This window comes from Scyliorhinus canicula, chromosome 13 (assembly GCF_902713615.1).
Source record: "Scyliorhinus canicula chromosome 13, sScyCan1.1, whole genome shotgun sequence".
Lineage (NCBI taxonomy): Eukaryota > Metazoa > Chordata > Chondrichthyes > Carcharhiniformes > Scyliorhinidae > Scyliorhinus > Scyliorhinus canicula.
Window position 1 is genome coordinate 92,558,052 of NC_052158.1, and position 13,625 is coordinate 92,571,676.

At 48.6% G+C, this 13,625-nt stretch overlaps 1 protein-coding gene across 2 annotated transcripts in view; it reads left to right on the forward strand.

Moving 5' to 3' along the window:
* The first annotated feature begins 344 nt into the window (after window positions 1-344).
* The window catches only part of mfsd1 (major facilitator superfamily domain containing 1), a 61,200-nt gene continuing 47,919 nt past the window's right edge, over window positions 345-13,625 (forward strand). For both annotated transcript variants that reach the window (XR_005462927.1, XM_038816948.1), the window contains exon 1: window positions 345-563. Coding sequence is in view for 1 of the 2 variants with exons in the window: in XM_038816948.1 (XP_038672876.1) it covers window positions 392-563 (172 nt within the window). In the remaining variant the exon portion in view is untranslated. The remainder of the gene's footprint in view (window positions 564-13,625) is intronic.

A 13,625-nucleotide genomic window follows, 5' to 3' on the forward strand; every position in this document is an offset into this window, starting at 1 on the left:
ACAGTCAAAAAATGTGCAGGTTAGGTGGTTTTGCCATGATAAATTGCCCTTAGTGTCAAAAAAATGTTAGGCGAATTGGTTAGGGGGATAGGGTGGAGGTGTGAGTTTAAGGGTGCTCTTTCCAAAGGCTGGTGTAGAGTCGATGGGTTGACTGGCCTCCTTGTGCACTGTAAATTCTGGTGTACACTCGATGGGCTGACTGGCCTGCTTCTGCACTGTAAATTCTATGATTCTCAGATTTAATAGCTCCTGCATCGAGGAGTTGTTGCGCCGCTCACCTGGTCTCCAGGAAGTCCCCGGCCTGTCTCCAGGAAGTGAGACAGCTGGGTTGGTCTGGGGAGTCAGGTGACCTGGGTCACGTGAGCGGCGGCTGGCAGCGGCCGGGAACGGGATGGCAGAGAGAGAACCTCTGATAGCCCGGGATGTCGGCGAGCCGGCCCGGGAGTCGGACGGTCAGCCGAGCCCAGGCCGGGAGTCGGACGGCTGTGCCTCGGCCCTGTGCGATCCCCGGAGGTTACCGCACCGCTTAGTGGTGTTATTGCTCATGTGCTTCCTGAGCTTCGGTGAGTGGGGCGAGCCGGAAAGAGAGACCCTGTCTCCGGGAAATCGGCTTCAGTCGCCCGGCCACAGCTGTGGGGTGGGGTGGGGGAATATTGGTGTTTGTGACTAGTGGTGGGGGGAGAGGGGATATTGGTGTTTGTGACAGTGGTGGGGGGGGAGAGGGGATATTGGTGTTTGTGATAGTGGTGGTGGGGGGAGAGGGGATATTGGTGTTGGTGACAGTGGTGGTGGTGAGGGGGAGAGGGGATATTGGTGTTTGTGATAGTGGTGGTGGGAGGGAGAGGGGATATTGGCGTTGGTGATAGTGGTGGTTGGGGGAGAGGGGATATTGGTGTTTGTGACAGTGGTGGTGGTGGGGGGGGAGAGGGGATATTGGTGTTTGTGATAGTGGTGGTGGGGGGAGAGGGGATATTGGTGTTTGTGACAGTGGTGGTGGTGGGGGGGGGGGGGGGGAGAGAGGGGATATTGGTGTTTGTGACTGGTGGTGGTGGTGGGGGGGAGAGGGGATATTGGTGTTTGTGATAGTGGTGGTGGGGGGGGGAGAGGGGATATTGGTGTTTGTAACTGGTGGTGGGGGGGAGAGGGGATATTGGCGTTGTGTTTGTGATAGTGTTTGTGTTTGTGATAGTGGTGGTGGTGGGGGGGGGGGGGGGGAGGGGATATTGGCGTTGGTGATAGTGGTGGGGGAGAGGGGATATTGGTGTTTGTGATAGTGGTGGTGGGGGGGAGAGGGGATATTGGCGTTGTGTTTGTGATAGTGTTTGTGTTTGTGATAGTGGTGGTGGTGGGGGGGGGAGAGGGGATATTGGCGTTGGTGATAGTGGTGGGGGGAGAGGGGATATTGGTGTTTGTGATAGTGGTGGTGGGGGGGGGAGAGGGGATATTGGCGTTGGTGATAGTGGTGCTGGGGGGGAGAGGGGATATTGGCGTCGGTGATAGTGTGCTGGGGGGGAGAGGGGATATTGGCGTTGGTGATAGTGGTGGGGGGGAAGAGGGGATATCGGTGTTTGTGACAGTGGTGGTGGGGGGGAGAGGGGATATTGGTGTTTGTGAAAGTGGGGGGGGAGAGGGGATATTGGTGTTTGTGATAGTGGTGGTGGTGGTGGGGGGGGAGAAGAGGGATTATTGGCGTTGGTGATAGTGGTGGGGGGGAAGAGGGGATATTGGTGTTTCTGACAGTGGTGGTGGTGGGGGAGAGGGGATATTGGTGTTTGTGACAGTGGTGGTGGTGGGGGAGAGGGGATATTGGTGTTGGTGATAGTGGTGGTGGGGGGGAGACGGGATATTGGTGTTTGTGATAGTGGTGGTGGGGGGGAGAGGGGATATTGGTGTTTGTAACTGGTGGTGGGGGGGAGAGGGGATATTGGTGTTTGTGACAGTGGTGGTGGTGGGGGAGAGGGGATATTGGTGTTGGTGATAGTGGTGGTGGGGGGGAGACGGGATATTGGTGTTTGTGATAGTGGTGGTGGGGGGGAGAGGGGATATTGGTGTTTGTAACTGGTGGTGGGGGGGAGAGGGGATATTGGTGTTTATGATAGTGGTGGTTGGGGGGAGAGGGGATATTGGCGTTAGTGATAGTGGTGGGGGGGGAGAGGGGATATTGGCGTTTGTGACAGTGGTGGTGGGGGGGAGAGGGGATATTTGTGTTGGTGATAGTGGTGGTGGGGGGGAGAGGGGATATTGGTGTTTGTGATAGTGGTGGTGGGGGGGAGAGGGGATATTGGTGTTGGTGATAGTGGGGGGGGGGAGAGGGGATATTGGTGTTGGTGATAGTGGTGGGGGGAAAGGGGATATTGGCGTCTGTGACAGTGGTGGTGGGGGGGGAGAGGGGATATTGGTGTTTGTGACTGGTGGTGGGGGGGAGAGGGGATATTGGTGTTGGTGATAGTGGTGGTGGGGGGGAGACGGGATATTGGTGTTTGTGATAGTGGTGGTGGGGGGGAGAGGGGATATTGGTGTTGGTGATAGTGGTGGGGGGAGAGGGGATATTGGCGTCTGTGACAGTGGTGGTGGGGGGGAGAGGGGATATTGGTGTTTGTGACTGGTGGTGGGGGGGGAGAGGGGATATTGCTGTTTGTGAAAGTGGGGGGGGGGAGAGGGGATATTGGTGTTTGTGACTAGTGGTGGTGATGGTGGGGGGAGTGGTGATATTGTTGTTTGTGATAGTGGTGGTGGGGGGGGGGGGGAGAGGGGATATTGGTGTTTGTGACTGGTGGTGGGGGGGGGGGAGAGGGGATATTGGTGATAGTGGTGGTGGGGGGGGAGAGGGGATATTGGCGTTGGTGATGGTGGTGCTGGGAGGGAGAGGGGATATTGGCGTTGGTGATAGTGGTGGTGGTGGGGGGGAGAGGGGATATTGGCGTTGGTGATAGTGGTGGTGGGGGGAGAGGGGATATTGGTGTTTGTGACAGTGGTGGTGGTGGGGGGGAGAGGGGATATTGGCGTTGGTGATGGTGGGGGGAGAGGGGATATTGGTGTTTGTGACAGTGGTGGTGGTGGGAGGGAGAGGGGATATTGGCGTTGGTGATAGTGGTGGTTGGGGGAGAGGGGATATTGGTGTTTGTGACAGTGGTGGTGGTGGGGGGGGGAGAGGGGATATTGGTGTTTGTGATAGTGGTGGTGGGGGGAGAGGGGATATTGGTGTTTGTGACAGTGGTGGTGGTGGGGGGGGGGGAGAGAGGGGATATTGGTGTTTGTGACAGTGGTGGTGGTGGTGGGGGGGAGAGGGGATATTGGTGTTTGTGATAGTGGTGGTGGGGGGGGAGAGGGGATATTGGTGTTTGTAACTGGTGGTGGGGGGGAGAGGGGATATTGGCGTTGTGTTTGTGATAGTGTTTGTGTTTGTGATAGTGGTGGTGGTGGGGGGGGGGGAGAGGGGATATTGGCGTTGGTGATAGTGGTGGGGGGAGAGGGGATATTGGTGTTTGTGATAGTGGTGGTGGGGGGGAGAGGGGATATTGGCGTTGTGTTTGTGATAGTGTTTGTGTTTGTGATAGTGGTGGTGGTGGGGGGGGGGGGGAGAGGGGATATTGGCGTTGGTGATAGTGGTGGGGGGAGAGGGGATATTGGTGTTTGTGATAGTGGTGGTGGGGGGGGGAGAGGGGATATTGGCGTTGGTGATAGTGGTGCTGGGGGGGAGAGGGGATATTGGCGTTGGTGATAGTGGTGGGGGGGAAGAGGGGATATCGGTGTTTGTGACAGTGGTGGTGGGGGGGGGGGGAGAGGGGATATTGGTGTTTGTGAAAGTGGGGGGGGGGAGAGGGGATATTGGTGTTTGTGATAGTGGTGGTGGTGGTGGGGGGGGAGAAGAGGGATTATTGGCGTTAGTGATAGTGGTGGGGGGGAAGAGGGGATATTGGTGTTTGTGACAGTGGTGGTGGTGGGGGAGAGGGGATATTGGTGTTTGTGACAGTGGTGGTGGTGGGGGAGAGGGGATATTGGTGTTGGTGATAGTGGTGGTGGGGGGGAGACGGGATATTGGTGTTTGTGATAGTGGTGGTGGGGGGGAGAGGGGATATTGGTGTTTGTAACTGGTGGTGGGGGGGGAGAGGGGATATTGGTGTTTGTGACAGTGGTGGTGGTGGGGGAGAGGGGATATTGGTGTTGGTGATAGTGGTGGTGGGGGGAGACGGGATATTGGTGTTTGTGATAGTGGTGGTGGGGGGGAGAGGGGATATTGGTGTTTGTAACTGGTGGTGGGGGGGAGAGGGGCTATTGGTGTTTATGATAGTGGTGGTTGGGGGGAGAGGGGATATTGGCGTTAGTGATAGTGGTGGGGGGGAGAGGGGATATTGGCGTTTGTGACAGTGGTGGTGGGGGGGAGAGGGGATATTTGTGTTGGTGATAGTGGTGGTGGGGGGGAGAGGGGATATTGGTGTTTGTGATAGTGGTGGTGGGGGGGGAGAGGGGATATTGGTGTTGGTGATAGTGGGGGGGGGAGAGGGGATATTGGTGTTGGTGATAGTGGTGGGGGGAAAGGGGATATTGGCGTCTGTGACAGTGGTGGTGGGGGGGAGAGGGGATATTGGTGTTTGTGACTGGTGGTGGGGGGAGAGGGGATATTGGTGTTGGTGATAGTGGTGGTGGGGGGGGAGAGGGGATATTGCTGTTTGTGAAAGTGGGGGGGGGGGAGAGGGGATATTGGTGTTTGTGACTAGTGGTGGTGGGGGGAGTGGTGATATTGTTGTTTGTGATGGTGGTGGTGGGGGGGGGGGGAGAGGGGATATTGGTGTTTGTGACTGGTGGTGGGGGGGGAGAGGGGATATTGGTGATAGTGGTGGTGGGGGGGGAGAGGGGATATTGGCGTTGGTGATGGTGGTGCTGGGGGGGAGAGGGGATATTGGCATTGGTGATAGTGGTGGTGGTGGGGGGGGAGAGCGAATATTGGCGTTTGTGACAGTGGTGGTGGGGGGGAGAGGGGATATTGGTGTTTGTCGAAGGGGGGGAAGAGAGGATATTGGTGTTTGTGACTAGTTGTGGGGGGAGAGGGGATATTGGTGTTTGTGACAGTGTGGTGGTGTAGGGGGAAGAGGGGATATTGGTGTTTGTGATAGTGGTGGTGGGGGGGGAGGGGGAGAGGGGATATTGGTGTTTGTGATAGTAGTGGTGGGGGGGAGAGGGATATTGGCGTTGGTGATAGTGGTGGTGGGCGGGAGAGGAGATATTGGAGTTTGTGACAGTGGTGGTGGGGGGGGAGAGAGGGGATATTGGTGTTTGTGACAGTGGTGGTGGGGGGAGAGGGGATATTGGTGTTTGTGACTTGTGGTGGGGGGGGAGAGGGGATATTGGTGTTTGTGACTGGTGGTGGGGGGAGAGGGGATATTGGTGTTTGTGATAGTGGTGTTGGGGAGAGGGGATATTGGCGTTTGTGATAGTGGTGTTGGGGAGAGGGGATATTGGCGTTGGTAATAATGGTGATGGGGGGAGAGGGGATATTGGCGTTCATGATAGTGGTGGTGGGGGGGGGGATATTGGCGTTTGTGATAGTGGTTGGGGGGGAGGATATTGGTGTTTGTGACAGTGGTGGTGGGGGGCAGAGGAGATATTTGTGTTTGTGATAGTGGGGGGGGGGGGGGGGGGGAAAGTGATATTGGTGTTTGTGATCATAGAGAAGCTGGAAGTTGCTGCTGGATGTGTTCTTTTAGGATTCCTGATGTTAGTTGGGGAATTTGTAGTGACAGTTAATGTCAGTTGTCCGTGAGGTTTGGGGCGCTCCTTTCTGACTGTATCGTGACTTGCTGTGAATCGACAATGTGTTTACGTTGCACTAAACTTGCTCTGACGTTGGGTGAAATGCTTAAAGAGGAATTTATAAAGGAGGAATGGAGTACCAGAGCAAGGTGGTTGTGCTGGACCTATACAGGGCACTACTTAGATATTGGCTGGAATATTGAGTGCAGTTGTGGGTACCGCACTATTCAAATGATAAGAATGCAATGGGGAAAGTGCAGAAGAGGTTTACAAGAATGGTTCCAGGTTGGCACAGTGGTTAGCACTAATGCCTCACAGCGACCGTGGGGTACTCTTGTGTGGAGCTTGCACATTCTCCCTGTGTCTGTGTGGGTTTACTCTGGGTGCTCCAGTTTTCTCCCACGGTCCAAAGATGTGCACATTAGGCAGATTGGCCATACTAAATTGCCCCTTAGTGTCCCAAGATGTGCAAGATAGACAGGGTTGCAGGGTTACAAGATTAGGGTGGGTGAGTGGGCAAAGATAGGAGGGGCAATTTATGAATGGCCTCCGTCTGTAAGGACTTTGTGAATGAGAAACTTCATTGATGAGGATAGATTGTAGAGGTTGGGACGGTTCTTCTTGGAGAGAAAAATATTAAGTGGAGATTTGATAGAGATGTTCAAAATAATGAGTGGGCTGGACGGAGTATTTTAGAAGAAACTGTTTCCACTCGTAAAAGGATCGAGAATGAGAGGGCACAGATTTGGAGGTGATTTGCAAAAGAAGCAATTGGGAAGTGAGAAAAAGTTTTTCTCACAAGTGGTTCAGGTCTGGAATGTACTGCCTGGCAGCGTGGTGAAGGCATGTTCAATTGAGGCATTCACAAGGGTATTAGTTGACCCTAGAATAGAAATAATGTGTAAAGTTGGCAGCAGAGTGCGCAAAACCATGATTCTCTTGTGGGAAAGTCGGTGCAGACGTGATGGGCCAAATGGCGCCTCTCTGCGCTGTAACAATCCTGTGATTCTGGGAAGATGTTTGCGAACTCGAACTGCAGTGTGCACTTTGGAATATATATAGGAACTTAATAGTTCATTGGAAAAGTGGGTTTCTTCTCGGACTGTCAAGTATTAATTAATGTTATTTCTCATCATGGTTTATACTCTGTAGAAGAAGCAATCATGGCAGTTTAGAAAACTGGAATGAAAGAATGTAAGGCTCCGATGTGCCTTCAACCAGACTAATCTAGTGTTGAGTTCAATCATGTATGTGTGATAGTTTCTGTTATTTAAAGATAACCGATAACTTAATTCAATTAGCAATAAACACAATAGGGTGAGGGTTGATTGAACCAGACATTTAGAAAAGAAATGTACAGAGGGAAAATTAAATGTGTTCAAGAATACAAAGTAGTGTGTGTACTATGTGAAAAGTGTAATCATGAAAACCAGAAGAGCAATGCAGGGGAGCTGGGTGGTCAAGGAACAGATGCTATTTAATGTGACCAAATGAAAGGTTGTGATCTGGTGATGAAATGTAACTTGTGGAATAACATTTATATTATCAACTATGAGGTAGTTATAGCTGAGTTTGAGGATATATTTCAATCCCTCTCAAGTGATGCTCTCGTAACTTAGGAATCCTATGGCAAGTAATTCACCTGATTCCCCAAAGCCTGTTCACCATCTACAAGACACAAGTCAGGAATGCTCCACGTTTGCCTGGATGAGTGCAGCTTCAAAGCACTCAAATATGACACCATCCAAGACACAGCCTGCTTAATTGGCACCCCATCCACAAACATTCACTCCCTCCCCAGTGGATGAACAGTGGCAGCAGTGCGTGTCATCTACAAGATGTACTACAGCAACTTACTGAGGCTCCTTAGACCATATCTACCAAACCCACAGCCTCTATTTAGAAGCAGATATAGGGGAAACACCACCCCCTGAAAGAACCCTTCATCGCTGTCGCTGGATCAAAATCCAGGAACTCCCTCCCTACCAGCACTGTGGGTGTACCTACACCACATGGACTGCAGAGGTTCAAGAAGGCAGCTTATCACTACCACCTTGAGAGCAATTGGGGATGGGCAATAAATAAAACTGGTCTAGCCACCAAACGCTCACATCCGTAAATGAATGTTTAAAAAAAAACATTTGCATAATCTATTGGTCCTGTATTGGAACACGGGGCACCCGAGTGGTTTAGCAGAATCACAAAGCAGCAATCTCAAGCAGTTAAGTATTCAGAATAGGGCTTGCAGAGTCACTCTTAGCCCTAATTACTATAGTTACTCATGACTCACATGACTGTGGACTGGGGGCACTCAAAATCAGATATGATTAACACTGCCATTCTTTTGCATGATAGCTGCCAAAATGCAAACTTCACGTCTTGCTACCCCCACACACATCTATCTATGGAATTTAAAACGGCTAACTAAGCAGCAAGATTTAGGAATAGTCAGATGAACAAACCATTGATTGGACCCCATATGACATAATGACCTTCATCTATCAATCAGTACCTTATTCTACTCTGTTCTTTTTGTCATTTCTTTGTATTTTTCTGTTATACTTAGTAATTGATTGTAAAACTTCTATTTCAGAATTCATCCCTTGGCAATGACATGATTTTTCAATAAATAAATCTTTGGTAATAACGATTTAGCTATTTAAGTTCCAAAATTTAAATTTGGTTGTGAATTTTTAGCTGTGACTCACACTTTCCGATGTACCAAACATTTGTCCTATGAGGAATGGCTAGGCAGACTACATAGAGAGCTATGAAGTTTGCTGAATAAAGGGGAATGAATTCTTGCTGCATGAGTGTGATATAGGGGGCGCGATTCTCCCAGGCCGCGCCATATGGGAGAATCGCCGCTCGCACCATTTTTTCCCGCGACGCCGACAGGAACTCTGCCGTAGGGTCGGGGGGGCGGCCTATGTGGCGGGAAAAAGTGCTCTTTCACCGGCGGGGGGGCCTCCGATGGGGTCTGGCCCGCGATCAGGGCCCACTGATTGCCGGGCCGGCCTCTCCAGCCCTGGCCCTATTTTATTACGCGGCCGACCCCTGAACCCCCACGCCATGTTGCACCGGGGCCGGGGCGCTGAGGAAGTCCCCCGTGCATTCGCGGGTTGGCACGGTCCAACTGTGCATGTGCAGGTTGGCGCAACGCCCATTTGGCGCCGGGAAGGGAGGCTGGAGCGGCGTAAACCGCTCCAGTGCCGTGCTGGCCCCCAATTGGTAGTGCCCGCGCCGATTTCGTACTGCCGTGAAACGCGACAGCGTTCGCGATGGCACGTACACTGTCTCCATTTCGGAGAATCACGCCCAGGATCTACAAATAATATTTCCCTGAGATGATCATTTGTAGCTTGCAAAGTCCATTTTCTGCATGGTTGATGCTGCAAGATCCGAAAGTGGTTGGGTCTGAAGCGCCTGTGTAAAGTGTAAAGTCGCCATAATCCCAGAAGACCATAAACCGCTTTCCCCTTTGTGGGGGGTGAGCTGACGGATGGTGATTTAACCTGAGGGTCACAACACCTCAGGCAAGGGGCAAGGTTGAGAAGGCGGGCCTTCATGTTTGGATTGTAATTTCATGAGAGCACTCTTAGTAATGCTTCTATAATAGTATAACACAAGATTTGAAAGTTAAAGATGAGCATTCAATATTTCCAAGTTTGTTTTGAGATATTACTGTATATACATGAGTAAAGGTTGATCTCGTAAAAGGTGATTTCCGGCTTTTGATATATTAATATATTTCATGCATTAGTCAACCCCCAACTTTTCACCAAACTTTTTATGCCCACCATCCACTTGCCGCTGAAGCCAAACTCTCCTTGGTGCACACCTAGTCATTGATAGAATCATAGAATTGTACACCATTGATGCATCTGTTCAGCTGCCCATGTCTGCATATCAATATATGCTGTCAAAGCTACAACCTTGTTGTTGGCCTTTTAATTATATATATATATATATATCACCCCTTTAACTTCCTCCAGCACTGCAATTTTTATCTGCCAAATATTGTATACAAATTTCCCTTCCTGATTCCCCATTATGCTCTTCTGTCAGTATTTCTGGATTACTTGAGAGCAGCCCTCTGGGAATCAAGACATGATGGGATAGAAGTGTAGATATATAGGCGATTGTTGTTTCAGTGACGGGAGGTGAAAAATCTTCTAAATTAAAGTCCACCCTAAGCTATTGGGCAGAAAATTGAATAGATTGTGACCTATGGAGTTTGTGGCTTCAGTCCTAATACTTCACTGAAAGAAATTGCAGGAGGGGGGATATTTAAACATGGTTACCTTTCGGTGCTATACCAGGATGGAAACCTGATTCGAGAGATACAAACAGAGTTGTGTAAAAGATGTGAACAGGTTTGCAAGGCAACAGCGTGTTCAAGAGTTTGAAGAGGAAAGAGAAGATGCTGATGGGTTGCCAGGACACAATTGAGGCCGGGTATTTTGAGGAGGGAATTAAAACATTTTAAAAACAAGAGAGAGGGCTTGAGAAGAGGCAATCATTTACAAGTCCACTCTCCTCTGGACCAGAAAGGAAAGTTGGGTGAGCAGTAGTTTATTTGGACCGGCCTTGAATGAGCAGGTGATGGTTTGCAAGGAAATGAGATTTAAGCATCTAGGCAGAGGGGAGGGGGAAAGAAATTAGAAAAAAAAATCAAGTTCAGGGCAGGGGAATCATGTCGGGTTTATATGGTGGGTATGGAGATGAGAGAATTAGCCAGACATTATTGATATCATGATCATCGTTAATGGTTGATCCATGAGATTGGAGGATGATGAGTCATCAGTTTTTGCATATTGCAGTTGTGAGCACAGTAACTTGCCAGTAGGACTTCAGGTACAATTGTCCATGCATAGTTCCCATACATTGGGTTGCCTATGAGATTACCTCACACAGGAAGTTGAATCCAGAGTTGATTTTGCAAGAAATTGCTGATGAGTAAACACTAATCAAAATATTCTGGCTGCTTCTAAAAACAAAATGCTGATTCCACTGCAAAGCTCCAATCCTTCACCAATACCATCAGTGTCAGATGCAACATTGCACTTGTAAGTTGGGTTTTGCTGATTGTTGTCTTCAATTTAATAAGGAAGTGCAAGTTAATGTGCATTTTAGGCTTATAGACGCAACCCTTAATTTTGGTATTGTTGCATCATCTTGCAAGCGAGAAAGCAGCAGCAGTTTTGTTCGTAGTTGCACATGCACTATCGTAACAGTCTCTACAGTAATGATTCCCAATCGCTGTGATCGTTTCCCATTTGAAAAGATACAGCTGCTTGGTTTCAATTTCATTGTTCATTCATAAATAATGTATCACAGGCATTGGCGTGAATTGTGGCCAGAGTTACTAATGGGCCTGCCTGCCTGCTGCGAGTGTGCAGACAATCTGGGATCAGCCTGTGCAGGATGAGTTGCTACTGGAGACATTTCTGCCCAGTAAATAACAGTGACAGGCATACTCCCTTCAGTCCTGGCACCTCTGGTTCAGCAGTAAAACACAAGGCTGACAATGTGATGGAGTAACTGCGTGTTTATCCTCCGTCCCTCAACCCACTACAAAACACATTTTTTAAAAAATGCTCCCTCCCATTGTCCCTGTTTAATTCTTCATGGCTGCAACATGCCTCATGGCATCAGTGCAACTTTACTTGACTCAGTCATGTTGACAATCTGTGGCCCTGAAGTTGCAGTCCACAGTTGTGGTTAAATTGCAGGCACATCCATTCTGGAAGACTTTGTTCTGCTGAGAATGGACAGAGGGTTGTAAGCATGTGAGACACATGGTTAAGAATAAATAAACCGTTTCCCGTACAAGGGTTGGCTAAGAAATGTGATTTGATGAATAGCATGTCACTGCAAAATAGGTTAAAGTCAATGTCCCAGGACTTCCTCAAATTGGAAGTCAACCCCGACTAAAGCTTCAAACATAAGCAGAATTCCCAAAACTGCAATCTAACGAATTTGCTTTGAAGCTTGCCCTTTCGTGAGACCATAATCAGATTAACTAAGTAAATCTGACCGATTCAGCTGAAAATAAAATGGGTATGCCATAGAATTGTGTCTCTCATTAAAGTGTGCCGTGTTACTGAAAAGGTTGGGAACCACCTCTCTACAGCACCCTGAAGTGACTTGGGGCAGTGCAAAGCTATAAATCCAGTGCTGTTTTTGTTACTAATGCTGACTGATGGTCACTGTGCAAAATGCTGATGGTTGGCATTTAGTGCTCGGTACTAAAGAGTATGAGCGAGAAGGCCTAACTGAGTTTGGAAAATTACCTGTTTCCAATTTGAGTCAGTCAGTTGTTTGGCCAGGCTTTTCAGGGCTTCTCTCCTCTTCTCTCCTCTCCCCCCCCCCCCCCCCCCCCCACACACACACACACACACACACACAGTCCAAGTTAAGAAATCAGGACATCCATGAATTAACCAGCACAACTACACCACAAGCTTTCAATTTTTAAAACAAAAACAAACTTTATCGTACGTCAAAAATAATTAAACAATGTAAGGACGATTAACTTGACACTGTAGTTTACAAAGACTTGTGCTATAAACTCAGTTTTACTGATCTTCTACCCTGACTCAAATGTAGAGGAACAGTGTCACAGGACTACTAATTAGTTTTTAATAATAAAAAAATAAACATTTATTCAACACAAAAAGTTTTATTATAATACAATACTCTTTTATTCTCCCCTTAGGTTCACAAATGTATACAGTTTTCAATGATAACATCTCACACTAAAACAAAATGGCCAATGCCACTCAGCCGATCTTAAGTGGTTTGCTCCTCAAATTCACCTCAGATGATTGTCACGAGTATTTCCAAACTCCACTCAAAAAGTCACGCTTTGAAATCTTCTTTCAAACCGTTCTTGTCTTCTGCTGGTTTCATTAATATTCCACTCCAGGTTTTCCACTTATAGTGCCAAACAAACCTTCGACTCTTCTTTCAACAAGGAATCCAGCACCAGATTTTCCACCCCCCCCACCCCCGCCTTTGGACTTGTACCTTGTTCTTGAGGCTGTTCCTCTTTGTTTCCTTCACTTCAGACTTCTATTTCGTTTCTCTGGTTTTAACTAGCTGTTCTCGCTACGCTTGTTTTCTTAACCACTACTTAATGGTATGGCGTTTCTTCCAGCAAAGCTGAGAGGTGTTCCCTCTCTAGCCTTCTAAAACCAACTGCCAAGAATTCAGTTAATACTACACTCAAAAAACCTTCATCCCTTAAGGATACCCCTGGTTGCTGAGCAATGACTTTTACTTCTCTCCGCTTGTTTACTTTTCATGCGGTAAGCCCCTCAAAGTACAAGAGAAGCACAGTTTGGGCTGAGCAACCCCTCATATATGGAAACACCTTTGTCTAGCATGAATCTAACTATAGTTTTACCCTTCCTTACACATCCACACTTAATTAAACCCTACTTAAATCTATACTTTATTTATACTACTTTTAAAATTTTTTAGAGTACCAAATTATTATTTTTTCTAATTAAGGGGCAATTTAGCATGGCCAATCCACCTAACCTGCACAGTTTTGGGTTGTGGGGGGTGAAACCCATGCAGACATGGGGAGAATGTGCAGACTCCACATGGACAGTGACCCAGGTCAGGGATTCGAACCTGGGTCCTCAGTGCCGTAGTCCCAGTGCTAATCACTGCACCACATGCCGCCCCCCATTTCTACTCTTAACAACACAATTATAGATCTTTTAATATTACCTGTTTTCCTGACAATTCATAAAGATAAACTCAATCATAGAATCCTCAAAGAAAGCTCTGCCCACCTCCACGGCAATATAACATACACAGCCTGTTCCCAGGTAAAAATACAAATTAGCTCCTTTTTATTT